The sequence below is a fragment of the Netta rufina genome, assembly GCF_964035555.1.
Source record: "Netta rufina genome assembly, chromosome: 3".
Classification (NCBI taxonomy): domain Eukaryota; kingdom Metazoa; phylum Chordata; class Aves; order Anseriformes; family Anatidae; genus Netta; species Netta rufina.
The window spans coordinates 68,808,732-68,827,953 of NC_140125.1; the positions used below are offsets into that span (position 1 = coordinate 68,808,732).

Consider the following 19,222-nt stretch of genomic DNA (forward strand, 5'->3'; position numbering starts at 1 on the left):
GACACATGAAGTACCCGTCCTCCGGGTTTATTCTAGAAAACTCGCATTCCTGTTCAGGCTGTGATTATTCGAAAGAGTTGGAAAGAGACGGGCAAGCCTCAGACGGGAATCCCTCCAAAGTCATGGGGTACAGCCCACCTGTCATCTAAGCGGGGCTCCCACCTACCCGGTGGCGAATATGTCCACCCGACATATTCTGAACGCTGACACCCCATTTCAAACGCCACGGGGGATTTTATCCCTTGACTATTTCTTAAAGAGACTTTAAACGAGCAAGGAGCATCTGAAACCCTCTCCGGCGCTATTAAGGTCCGTACGGGACAAGCGGATTTGTCAGGCACATTTCGGCAGACGTAAACGAGGCTTCTGGGTGAGCCGGGAGCAGAACAGACCCGTTCTATTAAGGACGCGTCAAAGACCACTCAATCCCACCAAAAATGCGCGGTTACGCTAACTGCTAACACTCCTGCATCCCTCAGACAGCAGCGAGTTTCCAAAAGTGTCCTACCTGAGCTGCGCTGGTGCTCATTTCTGTGCAGAGCCTCCTGCCCAGCCCAGCCTCCTCCAACCTGCCCCTGCCCCCGCATCACCCTCAAGCTCCGCACATTGCCGGGATTTGTCACCTTGCTGCTAATTTGGGGAAAAAAAATGTGCGCTGTTAACCCCCCGCTGAGGACCCTGTGCAGGGCAGACCCGGGCCAAATGATCCACGGGACCAAACCACGTCCCCAAAACACCCACGTTCACCCATTCAGTCCCGGCTGTCCGTATTTTCAGAGGCACTTTTTTTTTTTTTTTTTTTAATGAAACACGTGAACAGTTAAAAATTAGTCAAGGTGGCAATTAAAAGCTCAGAAGAGGGAATGATTTCTTTAATCATTAATACCACATGGCTGCCGTTTCCAGACCAGTACCTGCAAAAGATGGGATCCCAGCTCCCGTCCAACATTATCCAGCGGGCTGGTTCGGCTGGAATGGCCCCAGGCTTCCCCGAGTCCTGTTTATTTGAGACACAAAAAAGTAACGTGAGGAGATTCAAAACTGTTGGCCTGCTGGAGAGGAATTTTTCTTTATTTTTTACTTGATTTCGCTTTAAAACATACGTGCATACAATCTTAAAAAAAAAAAAAAAAAAAAGTAGGCATGATTGCCTTGCACAAAAAAAGCCACTTTTGTGGATTTTTGTGGATGTTGCTCAAGACGTAGTTCCCACGAGAGAAAAATACCTATTTTGAGTTAACGGTGAGGTTCGTTCATAAGACCCAAGGGAAGCAGCGTGCCAGACAAAACGGCTCATTCGGGGCAGCCTTTGGCTGCTGGCAGCCGGCTCCCTGAGCCGCAGGGTGAACGCTTCTCTTCTCCCATCGCCGAAGGGGTCCTGGGCAGCCCCGAGAGCCATTTAAAACGCAAGCAGGGTGTGTGCTGGGGAAAGCCTTTGATGCCGAGAGAAGGATGCGGTTAACGGGGCGCGACAGAGTGGGGGATGAGCGGCTTGGTAGAGCCGGCCGGGCCGGGCTGGAACCCTGGGTGCCGTCCGTGGGGGCTGCGGGCGCTCATTTTGGGAACTGCGCCTTCCCCCAGCTCTGCCCGAGCCCCTTGGTCAAGAGCTTTCCCTTAGAGCTAGCCCCACTCACCCCACCCTAACTAAAGCGCCTTCCACTAAATGCAGCGGGGCTCCACGGCTGTGTCCAGAGGCACCTGCGAGGCGGCCTAGGTGAGGGGGGCGTCCGGCGAAGGGGACCTCTCCCCCAGCAAGCCCCAAGCCCCCCGTCCCGTCCCCTTTCCGTTGTCGGAACGAGCGCTCTGTCCCGCAGCAGCCCGGCACTGCCTCTCCCCGGCCCTGCCCGCTACTCCAGACGCCGGGAGTTTTCCCGAAGTGAGGGGGGGTAAAACCCCAATGGAAATTACTCCTGCGGAGTAAAACTACGCCGGGGCAATGCCTTTTAACGGCGTTGTCACTGAAATATTGATAAACGGGGCGGCTAAAGCTTTCCACGCTTGCGCCCTGAAGCAAGGGCGAAGAAGCGCTGACCCTGCCGGAGGACCCGGGGGTCCCCTCCCGCAGGGCCAGCCCCCCCTTTCCCCGGCTGTGTCCCCGCAAACGGGCGAGGCGGCGCCAGCAGGCAGCCCTTTGTATCGAGCGGCCTCACCTCGGCGCTGGCTCTTTGCAGCGCTACCGATTTGCCTCCGAGCCGGGGCATCAGCCCTCGGCCGCCCTGCCCGAGCCGCGCGCCCCTCTCCTGCTCGCCTTTCCCCTCTTCTCTCCCCTTCCTCGGCCACCTCCTGCCGGAGGGACAGCCCTCCTCTCCTTGCCTTCCCAGCCCCCAGAAAGCCGGGAGCATCCCTCTGGCCTGGCCCCCGTCCGCGCGTACCCAGAGCCAAGTGCCAGCGGGGAACGGGATCCTTTCCATTAACTCCTCCGCGGCAATTAACGGGGACGCGGCGGCTTCGTCCCGAGCCTCCCAGGTTCCCTCCCAAGTCCCCTGGCCGCGCCTTCCTCCCCAGCGGCTCTGCCGGCCGAGGATGCAGCGGGAACCCCGGGGCCACCTCTTCCCACCCGCCTCGAAATCAGCGAGGAGCTGGCAAATGCTCCAGGGAAAGAGAAAAAAAAAATGAATAAAATAACGCGAGTGATTTTTTCCCCCAAGTGCTGTGGGGTTTCCCTGATGGGCAGCCGGATCGCCCCTTGCGAGATTCCCCCCACCCAGAGGGAAATCTGGATGCGAGGTTTCCCTATCCGGGGCTAAATCCTCGCCTCTGATTTCAGTTGCTTATTAATCTAGGTTTACGGCTCTAATTCTTCTTCTTCTAAAAGGGAAAATAACCCGACCTTTGCGGGTTAATGAACAGCTCATCGACATTACAGGTTAACTTCTTTCGGGAACGCGGTTCTTCACGGAGCACTGAGCTCTTCTTTATACTTCGGGTGGAAAGCTCACGCTGTTCGGCCGCGGCTGTTAATGTTTTATAATTAAACGTTTTCGCTCGTCTACCTGAACCGGCTTTTGGAAATCCTAACACATGAGACGCTTCTTTGTATTTCCCAAATGTTTCAGCACTTTCAAGCCGGAGACTGTTGCTCTTCACTGCCAAGCCCAGCTCTCCCAAACCTACGGGCTCTCCCGATGCCCTTTAAATACTGTTTTTAAAGATTACGCTAGAAAACCTCTCCACTGATATTCCTCTTTTATTATTTTTTCCCCGTATTCGCTTTAACATCCAATTTCCTTTTACCGAGGGGGCAAACTGTGATATCTCGCACTTGACCTACCGCAGAAAATTCCGCAAATCCTTTGAATGTCTATTTAAAACAAAACAAGGAAATCAGCTCTCCCTTTTGCTTCAGGATTACGCTGGAAACAAGATCTAAAGATTCTCTTGTAATTTGGAGAGCCAACAGAATAATAGGTTTGGAATAGGAACAAGCAGCTTTGTAAGGGAAAGGATAACTAAATCGTTTTTAGGCAAAGGATTTTCCCAGCTAAAGTGGCCGAAGACAAAGCAAAACATAATCTATTTTGGAAGATTTCCAAGATATGCCACATTAACCTTAGCAGATAAAAATTGCTTTCCCCTCCGTCCCCTCCCCCACCAGGGTCTGGTTTATCATATTTACATAAGTAGCCTTAGAAGGGATGTATCTATTATGGATCTAAGGAGCTAGCGAGCTCACATTTCATTTGGAAACAGAGGCGAAGTTTTACTGTTGCTTAATGCCTGATGCATTGTGGAACCATTTCCATTTAAATACCCCCGACCCACGGATTACCTCAATGGACTGGCTGCATGGGCTTTGTAATTTCCTGAAAATGAGATTTCGATTTATAAAACAAGAAACCAATTAGTAACCAAATGAGGCGAAGTAGATCCACTAAAATTGACCTAATCCCACAGGCACCATTTAGGCCAGTTCTTGGCGAATGACTGATGAGCGACCGTCTAGCGTAAAGCTCAAGGCATCATCCAGCTGTGTTATTGCAAGCAGCAAAAATAAATGGATCGAGCTTTCCTTTCGGAACGAGCTTTATACTCTTGACAAAATATAGATTAGAGGCTCCTACCTAACAGCCTCCTCCACTCGAGGATTTTTTTATTTATTTTATTTTTTTCCCCTAAGAAGATAAACAATTTGGGACACGAGGTGTTCACCGTCAGAAGGAAAAAGAAAAAGAAAGAAAATGGAAAAAAAAAAAAAAAAAAAAAAAAAGGAGGGGAGGGGGGGCTAAAAGCAAAGCAACACAAAACCCCCGAGGTGTTTCAGCCAGGCTGGAGCTCAGCTCGCTGACACCACTCTCCTCCCGGCCGCGCACCCCCTGCCCAGCGCCACCCACGGCGGCTCCCACGGCCGCGGTCGCGGCTCCGCGCTGCGGAGGCAGCGTCCTCCCCTCGCCGCTGGGCTGCTCCGAGCCTCAGAGGCGGCAGCCAATGAAGGCTCTGGGTGGTATCGTCCCTACCCAGCGGCGGGACTGTCGCAAGACGCCCCTCTGTCCCGAGCGAGCGGGGAGAGGCTCCTCCGCCGCTGCTGATTTGGCCAAGGCACAGGCGGAGGAAAAGTTGAGGCTGCGGGAGGCCCGGGAGGCTCCGTGGCCCGGGGTTACCGGTCCCTCTCCCAGCATCTGCAGCGCAGGACCAGCCTCGACCCCTTCCTTTGTCTGCCGATAGCGAAGGGGGGGTGGGGGAGAGAAAGAGGAGGGTCATGCCGGGGCGGGGGGCAGCCAGAAGAGAGCAGCAGCCCCCGGCAGCGGGAAGGATCCGGGGGATCCTTCGCCCCGGAGCCCCTTTCTGCGGCTCCCCGCCGGGGCCGAGACTCGGGGGACACCGGGGGGCTCCGCAGAGCGGTCCCGGAGCGGGGCCGACGGCGCGGCCCGGCCGCAGGGCGCTGGGCTCCCCCCGACCCCAAAGGGAAGCAGCGGGGATGGAGGCCAGGAGCCCCCGGCCCCCAGCGCAAAAAGGCAGCGGGGTGCGGTGCGGGGGAATTAGGCTGATTGGATTAAGCGTTTAATTAAGCAGCCCGCTACCAGCGCGGCGCGGTGCCATCGCCTATCGCCTAGCCCGGCACCCGGCGGGGCTGATTTCTCAGCTAATTTAGCAGGCGGTGGTTAATGATAACTCGAAATCTCGGCCAAATGAGGCTTCCGTGAAGGAGCGGGTCGCCGTCGGAGGGTTCAGATGCCGCGGAATAAGCGACGTTTAAAAAAAAGAGAGAAAAAACGCTGCTCGTTTCCAACTGCCTGCGGATGCCATTAGCAAGGTTCTGCGAAGATTTATTATCTCGGTAAATCATGTGTGTTCATTTGAAGCGGAGATAAGTTAGCATCCCGCTTTCTTTATAAAAATAATAATAAGAGGGAGGAAAAGCCCTGTTGACTAAACAAACAACACGATTAAGAAAACGGCATTGGAAAATAATGCCGGGGCGGATTCGCTGCTCCAGCAAGAAAGAGCAGCGCTTTGGCACACGCAAGGTAATGGAACCGCGCTCTGAAATGCAAACAAACGGGGCCGTGCCCAAGCTGGGAAAAAAAAAAAAAAGAAAAGGAAATTTTCTAGCGCCAAATATTTGCTCGGCTCTACGGAAGATAAAAGTTTGTGTATTCTCTATTCCGAAAAAAATAAAAACAAAAAATGGGGGAAAAAGGGTTTCCACTTGCAAACTCCCACTATTTATACACAAGCTGAGAAAATCCTTCGATTCTACAACGGCCGCATGTTTCTAAGAAGGGATAGGATGTTTCTAAAGAAAATATGGTTTTGTCCACTCATAAATCTGCTCTTTTTTTTTTTTTTTTCAACTATCATGGTAGGAGTTTAGTTCTGCACTTCACTTTTTAAGTTCACATCAAAACTGGAATTAAACGCGGGAAGGCAGCAGGGAGTGTAAACTGCAGCTTAAATGAGAAAAACTTCTGTAAGAAAATAAACACTGAAACCTAATGCTCAATCATTTCCCTTAGCAGTAGGAAAAACAGCATTAAATCACCTATCCACGTGGGAAACGGATTATTTTTTTTCTTGCTCGTCTCTTCCCCCTTTAAAATAAAACAAGATTGAGGGTTTCGATATTGAAATGTTAACCATCACGAGTCGGCGAAAGTTTATGTAAACGCAGCCCCTGCTTTTGTCTGGAAAATCAAAACGCCGCTCTGCGCGGAAACGATCTGTGTCCGATAGGACAGAAATGGCAAAAGGTCCTTTTCCCTGCCTGTTCGTGTGAGGGGAATGGGACCATGGAAATATTCCTGAATTTAAAAATCTATGCATGTGTATTGCGCCACTTTTTTTTTTCCTGTTTTTACTTTTGGATCTAGTAAAGAATTAGCCCACTAGTCAGAGCGACCGCATCTTATCTGAGAGAAAATTATTTTATCCCCCGGATCATTTTCCATCAGTTTTTGAGGCTACTTTAGTTCGTTAGATACCTTAGCTGTTTAATGTTAAATTTAGTTTTTGTTTGTTTGTTTTTTATGACCGTTAACTCACGACTGAATTTATTAGAAAGTACTCTTTAAAACAAAACAAAACAAAACTCTTCCTTCCCTATGGTTCTCAGCGATCCAGCAGACCTCCAGCCTTCCCAAAGCTTACTGATAATCCTGAACCACTCCGTGTCTCGCCGGCTCCCTCCTCTTTTAACGAGTTTTAGCACCAAAACGATGGCAGCTACCTGAGCCCCTGCGCGCTTTTCTCCTTCACCTGGCGGCTCGGCGAGGGGTAGCGCAGCCCCTGGCCCCGCGCACCTCCTAACTCCGCATCCCCGCACCAAAGCTGCTCAGGGCCCCGGGGTCGTGCCCTGCTTCCCGGCAGCGGGGCGGAAAGCTGGCGGTGGCCGTGGCATCGCAAATCTCCGCTTTCCAAGGTGCCCCTGGCATCTGCCGGAGGAGCCTTCGCAGCGCTCCTTTCCCCGGTGCCCAGCTCCGCCTGTGCGCCCCGGTGAGAGGCATCTGTCCTGCTGGATTTGGGGTACACCCGGCCTCCCTGGGAGGGTGGCTGGAAGGGGAGGCACACCGCGCTCCCCAGCCTCCTGCTGCCGGCCTCTAGGCCTTCGGCCGGCCCCCGGGGTCTGTCCCAGCGCCTGCAGCGCTTTTCTCCCCAGGGAAAACCGAGCCAGAGGCCCCCCTCCTGCTTCGTCCTCCCCGCTTCCAGCCCCGGCCTCCCTCTTCCTGCAAGGTTTCTGCTGCGGGTGGGTGGTTTTCCTGGCTGCCTCCACCTCTCCTCCTTTCCTGAGAAAGGTGCTGGGGAACCACCCCACCCCTCCCGGCCCCTGTCCCACCACGGACGGACACACGGACGGACAGGGGCCGGCCGCGCACCCCGCTCCGCACCTCCGCGGAGCCCCGGCGGGACGAGCCCCTGGGTGCCCGCCTGCCGCCGTCGTTTTTAACGCGCAGCTTCCCTTTAATCGGGCTCCGGAGGCTTCGCTGCCTCCAAAACCCGGCCGAGCCTCCTCCTCCTCCGTCTCTTGGCTCAAATTAGCATCTGCTGCGGCCGGCAGCGGCCCCGGCCCCGGCGCACTTCGCCACACGGTTCCCCAGGGCATTGAAGCATCCTGCGCTGCCACCGAGGGACGGGGCTCGGCTATTCTCCTCTTCCCGTGATTACTCCCAGCCTACAAGCAACACCATATGCTTCTTCTGATCAAACAGCCCGCTACATAGGCGCCAGTAATTGACGAGACCTGCTCGAAATCACGCAGAAAGGTAGCCCACTGAGACTGCAGGAGCTGACAAATCAGTGCTAATAATCCTTTTAGGAACAGCGTGGGCAGCCGAGTATGCAATGGCTTTATTTTTATAAAGTATGCGTTGACAGTATAAAGGACAACTCGGGCTGCTTTTAGGCAGAGGGCTGCCCCACGTAATGATCTTCAGGGAGGCAGATCACATAGAATAGCAACATGTTTTGATGAAGGTTTTAATTTTTTTATTTTAAGCTTTTGGGTGTTACGGCTTTCATTTACCCCCTTCTCTGGGTCTAAGTTACTCGGAGATGCGGAACACTGCTTAAAGAAATTACTGCAAGATGCACTCTGTTGGAAATGACTGCTACGGACTCCGGCTCTGAGGGTTCACACGTAGCGGTGGGGGTACCTCCCTCCCCAAAGCCCCGATTGAATATTAACCTCTAAAAAGTACAACGAAGACCACTAGTTCACCGACTTCGTCGGGATAAAACCCCAGCCAAACAAACAAATCAAACCCAAGGCAGGTCGTGTACCCACTCTGGATTTGCACAACACAAACCGACAGACAGACCGACTGACACACAGACCCGACGGAAAAGGCAGAGCCCATGTTTCCGCGTTTCTCATGTACCCACGCTTTTCAACGACAGACGTGGAGAATTTTGTTACCAGAAGGGAAAGAAAACAAAACAAACCGAACCAAACCTCTCACTGCTTTGTCTCTCCGGCAGACGATACCCCAACCCAAATAAAAGGTTTACCAAACATTTCCCCACTCTTTTTTCCTACACTTCACACAAACTGCAGACAGAGAACAGGGGCAGAACCCTGCTAGCTTTCCTGCGCCGTTTGCTGTCCCCAGCAGCCTCCCGGACGCCCTGAGGGGGCGGCTTTGTCCCCCTCACCCTGTCCCACAGGCTGGGGCTCTTGGGGCTCGGTTCGCTGCTGCTGTCCCAGCGCCCAGGCCCGGACTCGGCCCCTCTGTTTGCACTGTGAGGGGGTTACGGCCGAGAACAAAACTTCTGCTACGAGTTTCCGAGGTCCTCGGACTGGCCACGATGCGACCCGGTGTGCTTGGCTTATTTATCTGGGTTGTGTGCGAGCACGGCCGTGTGCATGTGCCGTACCTGTAAGGCGTACCTTGCTCGGGACTTGAGCTAAGGCTTTAGGACTTTGCATAGACTTATGTAAATATTTACCCATATATTAACTCCCCCCACGGTATAGCTATAAATAGGGGTGAATCGTCCCCTTTTCCCATGCACTGCTGCGCGGGGGATGCCCATCCACAGGCGGGGAAAAGAAACTCCTGTTTGCTTTAGTAACACACGCAGCAGAGCTCGGTGCCTCGAGGTGTTGACAAAAGCCCCGTTAAGTCCCCGACCAAACCTGTCACATGAACTGAAGCGAAAGTACTCACGACAGAGAAAAGTGGCAGCGGAGAGCACCCTGCCTCCGAGCACACGACCCGATGCAGTTTACTTAAAAGCAAGCGACACCTGGATCGGAGTGGAAATAGAGGCGAATTAGGCATTCCCACCTACCTTCTGGAAAAACCACCCTCATTTTTAAATAGCTGGTGGTGAGCCTGATTATGGATGCTTTGTCCAGCTGAGAGGTGATAGCTGAGGGCAAGGGCAGTAATTTAGCCAGTTCATAAAATTCACTGTTTTCTTTCTCCCGCCTAGTCCGGGCAGCATTTTTGGACTTCTCTTTCATCGTGTTTTTTTCCCCCTTCCTTCCTACAATTTAAGCTCCAGAGATTCATCCAAAGGTGGAGGGGAAACTTTCAGCTGCAATTCATCTCTCCGAAGCATCAGGCAGGGATCGCGAGCGCGGCCATCGCTCTGAGAAATCGTTCGCGTAAAAATGAAAACAAGTATCGAAGACCAGAGAGGTGTTCTTAAAAAAAAAAGAACAATTATTCTCTGAAAAGCAGAGTCAATCGGAAGGGAAAGGCATTTATCCAATGCAGCTCAGAGACTCCAAGCAACTGCAGGAGGAAAAAAAAAAAAAAAAAAAAAAAAAAAGCTAAAAGCTTGCGGCACCACGCAGCAACCAAATGAGGTATTTCTGGCCTTTTCTCCTACTCGTCGCGGACAGCATAGCTCCTCGGAAGAGGGTCATAATAATCCCGTTTCTCCCCGTGATCCGCCGCCGGTCCGAGGCCGAGATGCGCGGCCGCGGGCTGCCTCCGCGGGCGCTGGGCACCGTCCTGGGAGCCTCTGCGGAGCCCACGGCGGTGCTGGGGTGAGCGCGCCCTTACCCGGCGCCGCAGCCTCCGGAAAGCACAACCGACAGCCAGCCGCCGGCGGGTGTAGCACCTTCTCCCACCAGAGGGGAGAGAAAGAAAGAAAGAAAGAAAAGGAGAAAAAAAAAAAAAAAAGTCTGTTTTCACGTCTAGCGCGCCTGCCGAGGACCCTTCCCCGCACTCTCCTCCCACACCCAGCCCAGGTGGGCACCTGGCGGCCGCAGCGGGGACACCCGGGGGCAGCGGCTGCGGGCGGGGCTGGCCGGGCACCACGGGCTCCCGCTGCCAATCTGACGGTATTTCTGCCCCCTTTATGCCTTTTATTATTACTATTATTAATATTATTCGAAATCCTCACGCTCCGGCCGGGCTCTGCCCGCTGCCCAAAAGCAGACTGGCTCTGCCCGGCCCCGAGCAATCCTTCCCATTATTACTGTTATTATCATCATTATCATTATTATTATTTTGGGGTGGTTGTTATCATTATTTGTCTCTGTCCTTTCCCTCCGTCCGTGCGTGGCGGGGAGCTCCCCAAAGCCTGGTCCCGCAACATCCCTGCGGCTCCTGGCCGGGGGGGCTGCAGCGTGGCTGGGTCGTGCTCCTCTGTCACCTACCTTGAGTCCCCGAGCTCGGCGGCCCGCGGAGAGCTCTCCCGGGGCGAGGAGCCCAACTCTTTAATTGGCTCATTAAGAGCGGGGGGGGGGGGGGGGAGAGAGGCTGGGGGGGGGGAGAGGGGGGAAGTTTGCGCCTCTCGGGGCTGCTCACACCGGCGGGCGGACGGGCATGGCCGCCGCCCCGTCCCCTTTATCAGCGCTCGGGCTGTCCCTCTCGCGGGCTGGGTGGGGGTGGTGTTAATGAAGGAGCCCTAATTTGCGGCCGAGGAACGCCTGACAACTTCTTTACGCCCCAAAGCCTCGCCGCGCAACTTCGGCTCTCCCCCGGCCGCGGGCCGAGCCCGCCCCTTAATGCCACTCACGGGCCCGCCTCGCCGCCCATTGGCCGCCGCCGCCCCGCGCCCGGCTGCCCATTGGTGGGGGGAGAAGTGACGTCACCGCGCCGCGGCCGCACCCCCCCGATCACCCGTGCGCGGGGCCGAGCCGGCCGCGCCCGCCCTCTGACCCCGCGGGGGCGCGGAGGGGGGGGGGCGGGGACGCGCGCGGGGCGCGCTCCCGCACGCAGCCCCTCGCTCACCCCCCTGCGTGTTCCGGCCCACGCAGCGCCCGGCGGCCGTGGTGGGGGGGAGAAAATGCGGATTTGGGGGTAAAAAAAGATGAATTCGGGGTTAAAGAGATGGATTTGGGGGGTAAAAAGATGGATTGGGGGCTCTTTGGGTTTGGTTTGTTGAGATTTGGTGTTTTGGGGGGTTCTCGCCCACCCCGCCCCGTGAACGTGCTCGAGGAAATAAGCAGCGGCCCCGTCCCCTGCCCCCTTGAGCACATTCGGGATTGAGATCAGCCCGGGGGATGCGCTGAGCCGAGTCCGGTGGTGGGGGTTGATGTGAGGACCGGGGGGGGGGTGTCAGAAATCTTCCCGGTAGATGGGGAAAAAATCCCAGAAACTGGAAAAAAAATAATTAAAAATAAAAATAAAGAAACAGCCCTCAAACCATCTCAAGCACCAGGAGACGGAAGCTCTTCAAAAGTGGATGCGGAGCTCGGGGGTTTCTTTCCCGGGGAGCGAGGCTACTCCTAATCTCGCGGGTCCCCTGAAAAAAGGCAGGCGCGGCTCCAGCTGAAGGAGATAGAGCAGGAGAGCAGCCCTGGGGGGGCGGAGAGGGGCCGGGGAGCCTTCCCTAAAACCAGAAGGGACGCCTGAAATTTCGCCTGGCGTGCCTGCCAAGGCGGTCGGTGCAAGAGTCCGGCTAAGATAGTTGCTCAGAATTAAATCGCGCTGGCAGGCAGCCGCCGAAATGTTTCGAGGAAGACGAGACGTCCTTGGTTTAGGAAAGAACAAAAAATGTCAACAAAATCGCCTTTGAAACACCCCTCTCCCCGTGCCTTTCGCCCCACTGGCAGGGGCAGCCTGCCTGTCACCTCGCTTCGCCCTTCGGTGGAAAACCTTCCCCGCGGTCACCGGGGGAAACAGGGGCACCACGGGGGGAAGCGTTCAGCAGCTCCTCCGTCGTTTAGTCGAGGTTAAAAAAAAATGAAATGAAAGAAAGAAAAATAGACAAGAAAAAGGGGGGAAATAGCACCCTTCCTGCGCCCCCAAGGTATGTTTTAAAGCGCTCGCTGCTCCAGGAGAAGGTGACAAGGACTTTTCTAAAGCTTTACTGAGTGCCACTGCTGTCAGGTGCAAAGAGGGCTTGGGAGGGGAGAAAACTCATCCTGGTTCTGGTTTCCATTTGAGGTAGCTGCCTGGTGGAGCGGCTCTGACGTCTCCTGGAGGGTATTCGGACATATGGGCAACAACTGGGCTGACGCCGCCAGGTAGCTCACGGCGTGTTTGTCAGCACGAAATGTCTTTTCTAACTCTTGGTTTGGGGGAAAGGCAAAAAAAAAAAAAAAAAAAAAGGGGGGGTGGGTAAATGAGCTGCACGCACTTCTGCCCCTCCGCAGGAGCTCGGCGAGGGCAACGTCGGGTCCCGCAGCTTTGCAAGGACGGGGTGCCACAGAGGCTCGGCTCCCCAAGCCAGTCGGGCTGAGCACGGCCCGGCTCACTGCCTCGCACCCCCCTTAGCACCGGGGCAGCCCCCGGCAGCTCCCGGGGGGCAGTTTCGGAGCGGCCGGGGAGCCGGGCCGATCCGCAGCCACCGGCTTCGTTGTCCTCAGCCAGTCGCTGGTGGTAGCGGGGGAGCGACCAAGCCGGCAGCGGAACGCGGTTCGCGTTCAAAAAGCCGGCGCTGTGAGATGGGGAGGCTGAGGGCAAAGCGAGGCAAGGGAAGGAGCCGGGCTTCCAGCTGCACGCCGTGGGGAGCTGTGCAGCCAGGCGCAACGTGCAGCATGCGTGCGTGTGGGGAGAGAGGGGGAGCGCTCCGCAAATCAAAGCGGGAGGAAAAAAAAAAAAAAAAAAAAAGAAATAAAAGCCCTACTGGGTCATTTCCCTGTAGGACAAATCCGATCCAGTCTCCTCTCCAGCACATTTCTGGCGTGGTTTGATCTGTTTAATGGTTTGTGAATTTGGACGCGATTACCCCCCTAAGGAATAAGGTGGCCACCACTCCTTAGGCAGAGAGGTCTGTGAAGTGCTAGGACACTGCCTATACGCTGCTCTCTTGCTAGCCTTTTATAAAGGTAACTACCAGCGGTCTAACCGTGCAGGTCAACCTCACGATTGCTTAAAAAAAAAAAAAAAAAAGCCGGCCTGGTATTAGGTGCGGGCGGGTTTCGAGACGTCAGACCTCCCTCCAGTTGGTCCGGGCAAGAAGGCAGGACCCGACCTCTCTCGGACCTTCACGGTCAAAGAGAGCACACCAAAACTCGGCTGTCTTTAAATGAGACGAGTTTCCTTTTCCCGAGCTGCGCACCCCCGGGGGTGCTTGCGCTTCCGTGCCCGCCTCACGGCTGAGACCCTTTATAAGGGACCGGTAACTTCAGCTGCGAGCCCCGAGGTACCCTGGTGTGTGAGGTGAATTTTCATCCGTGCCCTAATCGGGGCGATATCGACATGAATACACACGGCACACGCACTTTGAGACGGTCCAGAAGCAATTAATGTGTTTTAACTGGTCTGGATCTTAACCTCCCAGATCCCCGCCGTGCTCTAGGTGCTTTATTCCTCCCCTCTTGCCGATGGTATTAGGATGTTCGGGGAAGTAGGGCGACGAGAAAGCGGATTCTCCAACAAAACGCAGGAAATAGTTAACAGACCCCTGAATACCACTCCTCGGATATAAGCGATTCCGAACGCATCTCTCGCAAATAATCACCGAAATACTGCAGAATTAGAGCAAACGACCACCAGCACGGCTGCTGGTCGCTTTCGGTAACTTTTAGACAGTTTTAGGCTTTGTGTCGTCGGACTTTTTAAGCGATGCTTTCGGGAGGGCACTCTCCTTGGCCACGCACTCCTCTCAATTTTCTTGGCTTTGGCGTAAATGTAACAAGATGATTTATATTCATATATTTTTTTTTTTCCAGCGGTGTCAAAGGTCAGTGCCTTTTAGCCCTTATCTTATTGAATACACTCTTGATAATGATCGGAAACCGAGATATCTTACCGGGACGTAAGGCAGAGAAAGAAAACATGAAGAAACGGTGGAAGAAATCAGCCTTATGGTAAATAACAATTACTCTCGGGCACTTTTTTCTTTTTTCTTTTTCTATTTTCCCAAAGAAGTCCGGGAACGCCAGCATCGAGCTGAAACGCCCGTATAAGGGCTGAGGGGTTCGGGACGGGCACGGGAACGAACTTGGAAGAAACGACAAACTTGAAGAAGCCAAAAAAATATTGATTTTTATTTTTTTTTTTAGTTTTGTGCTCACAGACACAAACCTAACCAGACCCGTAACCACAAACAGGTAGGAGCCCGAAACAAATCAAGCTCCTACACTGAGCTCCTCCCGGGCCCCGCCGCCTCTCCCTCACGGCTGCCCCTCACGGAGCTACCGCCGTGACACCCCCCATCCCCTCCCCGCTCCCCCACGCGCGCGACGCCAACGGCCGCCCGCCAACGGCCGCCTCGCCCCACGCGCCGCGCCCGCCGCCGGCACGAGCGCGGGAAACGGCGCCTCAGCGCCCGCCCCGCCCCCACCCTTCCCCACAGCGCCACCGCCTCCCGCGCGGGGGCGGGGGCGCGGGCGCGGGCACGCGCGGGGGCGCGCGCAGGCGGCGCCGTGTGGCGCTCGGAGCGCCCCCTGCGGCGTGGGGCTTCTCCCCCCTTCTTCTCCCCCCCAGTTATTCCGGTTGCTATTCTGGAAGCCCACTGCCTCAGGTGGCCACGCCGCCGAGGCTCCTCCAGCCCCTCGCTATCGCGCAGAGCTCCCGCGCCGAGGCCTGGCTTTCATTAGCCGAGCAGTTATTTCATGAGTCGGGGAGAGTCTGTCAGCAGAAGCCTGTTCCAATTTCAGCACCCCAACGAGTAATGCTCAGGCATAGTGGGGCCCGCTGCACGGCCCCTGCTTACCGTCAGCCCCGTAATTAAGAGGTCACGGGTGGGCGCGTATCGCTGCTTGGGTTTCGAGGAGCAGCTCAGCCCGCCTCGAGGACACGCCGTGCTCCGGCATAGCGCACGCAGTTCCAGATGAAATCTGTAGCCCGGGGAGCCTCTGCTGTGCTAAAGCTTTGTCTCCAGCCTCCCCTCACCTCCCTTGGCGAGGCCAAGGCAGAGGGCTGCAGGGCAGTGTACCTGGTACCACGTGCACTCGGTGTGCTTTACGAGCACCGGGACGTTGACAGCTGTGTGCTGCGATGGAAGTATTCCCCACGTGGATTTTAATAGGAGCTGTGTTTGTTTTGGTCTCGTACCTGTTTGTGGTTATGACTGTGATTAATTTCATGTCTGCAAGCATTATACACCAAGCCCTGTTGCTAAACATTTTCTGAATTATTTGGGTGCTCTACAAGCCTGTCTCTACTCATCTGAGTCACCCACGTGGTGAATAGATGCCCAATGGCCACTGCAGTATGAACTGAGTCTGCTACTGTTTTCTTTAGTAGCAATACAGAGGAGGTGATGCCTCTCAGGAAAACACTGTGGGATCAATTGCATATATGGGAAAGGGGCACAGGGAAACAGCGCCAGACTTGTAAGCTTGAATCCCGTTTTAACCTATTTCAGACAAAGCTAAATCTGTTTCTGTGGGTGTTTCCCAAGGCTTGGCCCATGGCTTTTTTTTTTTCTTTTTTTTTTCTTTTTTTTTTTTTCTTTTTTTTTCTTTTTTTTTTTCCATTTAGGTTTTGCCTCACTGTTGAAATGTTTTGTCTAAACCCTGAATTCTGACTATTATTCACTGATGGCAGGACTCTTATTTACATAATGTGACAACTGGGTGTAACCAGCTGAAACTAGAGCCAATTAAGAGACAGTTTCCCCACAGTGCCTCTACTGAGAAGCTGCTACAAGACCACTACTTGCAGTAGGAGGGAGGAAGCTCCAAGGCTTGTTTGCTTCATGTAATTCCTCTCAGATATAGCTGTTAGATGAGCAGAGAATCACAATTTCTTAGGTCTGGTGATAGTTCAGTGATGCTAATGCCACATTTTTGAAACATGCCAAAACCTTAGGATCTGCTGGAGTCTGTTTTTAATTTTGGCTTTGGCACAACATGCTGTTGGTACATGACTAAAGCCAGCCACTTGTCAGAGCAGCCATCTGGCCATAGACTTTGCTGATCAGGACATGGCTTGACCTTGGTCCTGCCTTGCCCCCATGGACTTTCCTGATGACCTGGGCTCTGGCCTGACCCCAGCTGCCACCCCTGCATCAGCCCCAGCTGTCCTTGCTAAGGTAGTGTGGGGTGAGCCCAGCTGTAGCAGCTTGCTGTCCCATCTCCACAGCCCCAGTCCTTGTGGTTTCCGGACACTGGGCTGCTTCTGCTCCTTGCAGGGCAGCAATGACCTTCTACTTTCCCTCCAGTGCAAAGGGTTCTCTGTCCTAGCCTTCTCCTATGTGCTCTTTTGCATTTCAGAAGTAGTGCCTGTCCCAGAAACTGCAGCATACTGGGGAGCTTCCTGGGAGGTACCACAGACTTCTGCATGCATGCAGGAGTCTACTTGCAGTTATAGGATCTTAGAAAATACTGTGGCTGAGAGGGAAGGGTGGCACATGGCACAGAGCTTGCTCTGATTTCCTGGCAGGAACAAAACTTTTCAGCTGAAGAGACATAAATAATGGCCAGAAGCTGATGTTGAAGAAATGTAATTAACAGCCAGAAGCTTGACTCCTGTTCTGCAGTTGAGTAGTACCTACAAGTACCTTCTACACATACAAGTAACTTAAGGTGGAATAGAGAAAAGATAGATTATGGGGGCCTGCTGCAAAATGGGGTGGGTGTCCTGATGCCAAAGTATACAGAGAAGGCAGAGTTACCAAATGCCATCTTTGATAAGGCCAGCCCTCAGGAAGACCAGACACTGGAGACAAAAGAGAAAGCCTGGAGAAAGGAAGACTTCCCCTCAGTTGAGAAGGATCAGGTTAGAGATCATCTATACAAACTTGACACCCACAAGTCCATGGGCCCCGATGTGATGCACTAATGGGTGCAGAGGGAGCTGGCAGATATTGTTGCTAGGCCACTCCCCACCATCTCTAAATGGCCATAAAGAACAGGAGAGGTGCCTGAGGACTGGAAGAAAGCCAGTGTCATGCCAGTCTTCAAAAAGTGCAAGACCCAGGAACCTACAGACCAGTCAGCCTCACCTCCATCCCTGGAAAGGTGATGGAACAGCTCATCCTGGAGGTCACCTCTAAGCTTGTGGCAGAAAAGAAGGTGATTGGGAGCAGCCAGCATGGGTTCATCAAGGGAAATCGTGGTTAACCAATGACAGCCTCATGTGGTGGAATGACTGTCTGGGTAGATGAGGGGAGAGTGGTGGATGTGGTCTACCTGGACTTCAGCAAGTCTGTTACTGTCTCCCATAACATCCTCATAGGTAAGCTCAGGAGGTGTGGGTTGGATGAGTGGTCAGCGAGGTGGACTGAGAGTTGGCTTGATGGCAGAGCTCAGAGGGCTGTGCTCAGCGGTGCAGTCTAGTTAGAGGCCTGTAGCTAGCGGTGTCCTCCAGGGGTCTGTACTGGGTCCAGTCCTGTTCAACGTCATCACTAGGGACCTGGATGATGGAACAGAGCCCACCCTAAGCAAGTTTGCAGATGTCACAAAGCTGGGAGGAGTGGCTGATGCCCCAGAGGGCTGTGCTGCCATTCAGAGGGACCCGGACAGTTGGGAGGAGAGGAGCCTCATGAAGTTCAACAAAGGCAAGTGCAGGGTCCTGCACCTAGGGGGGAATAACCCCAAGCACCGGTGCAGGCTGGGGACTGACCTGCTGGAGAGCAGCTCTGTGAAGAGGGATCTGGGAGACTTGGCAGACAGCAAACTAACCATGAGCCAGCGATGTGCCCTTGTGGCCAAGATGTCCAACGGTATTCTGGGCGCATTCAGAGGAGTGTTGCCAGCAGGTCAAGGGAAGTGATCCCGCCCCTCTACTCAGCCCTGGTGAGGCCACAGCTGGAGTATTGTGTCCAGTTCTGGGCTCCCCAGTACAAGAGAGACATGGAGCTCCTGAACAGAGTGCAGTGGAGGGCTACGAAGATGATTAGGGGACTGGATCATCTCTCTTATGGGGAAAGGCTGAGAGAGCCGGGCATGTTTAGCCTGGAGAGGAGAAGACTTGAGAGGTTGGACTAGATGATCTCCAGAGGTCCCTCAACCATTCAGTGACTTTGTGATGTTAATGCCACCACGCACTAAGGAGTGACTAAAAACCAGTTCAGTAAGATGGTGGATTTGCCAAAACTTCACTTGGGTGTAGTTCAGCTGTGGGAGGGTGGGAGAGAAGCAGATCAGAAATGCTTGGGCTCCCCACACCTGAAGTTTGCTTGCTCTTTCTCCACATGAGGGCTATGTAGGAAGCTCAGACCATGTAGGAGGGCTGGGGCACTCTGCAGGGGCGCAAGAATCTATCTGCCCAGATCAGTTTACAAGACTGGGTCATACAATACAAGCTCTTGGAGGCGAGGGCTGTGTTTATCTCCATACAGTGCTGATCACAATAGAATCCTATTTCTGTTTAGAGCTTCCAGATGCAATGCTAGTCAATGTCTATAATAAACAATAATATTAATAATAAGTATTAACATGCCAAGCTGCAAATCACTGACATAGTTTTCTAATATTGCTGGTTACTTTCCAGTATTGTCCTCCAGCCTCACCACAGTACATTGTATGCAAAAGAATTGAAACCCAACAATCAGCATGTCAAGAGTTTGAAGGCATGATCACATTTTTTTTTCTTGTAAAATCCATCTATTGAAACTGACATCACAACAAGTGAGTTCATTGGTCTAATAAACCCAGTGTCCAGCATACACACACTGTTCTGCATACAAGGACATTAGTAATTAGGCTGGTAATGAGGCTGCTGTTGCATGGAATAACGAGTACGAAAATGTTAAAAGTTAAGCATAATGGGAAAATGTAAACAGCAGCCTTCAGATATGACATTTATTTTCACTCATGGGAAGACAGCTGTAAGAAAGACTTAAGCTATAATTTGTTTTTTTCTGCTTTACTGAATCTATAAACAGCCTACAATTTTGTTCTTCTGACCACAGTAACGTAGCTTTACATTTGAACAGAAATATAACTTTAAATTTAGATTTTAATTTCATGTCTGATTGCAGACGTAGTAGA

The 19,222-nt window shown here is 53.5% G+C and overlaps 1 protein-coding gene across 1 annotated transcript in view; it reads right to left on the reverse strand.

The window, feature by feature from the left end:
- The window catches only part of SIM1 (SIM bHLH transcription factor 1), a gene marked incomplete at both ends in the record, with an annotated part of 43,531 nt that extends 34,131 nt beyond the window's left edge, over positions 1–9,400 (reverse strand). The window contains 2 exons of the mRNA XM_084283770.1: positions 915–997; positions 9,226–9,400. Of these exons, the coding sequence (XP_084139896.1) occupies positions 915–997; positions 9,226–9,400 (258 nt within the window). The remainder of the gene's footprint in view (positions 1–914; positions 998–9,225) is intronic.
- Between the last annotated feature and the right edge of the window lie 9,822 nt (positions 9,401–19,222).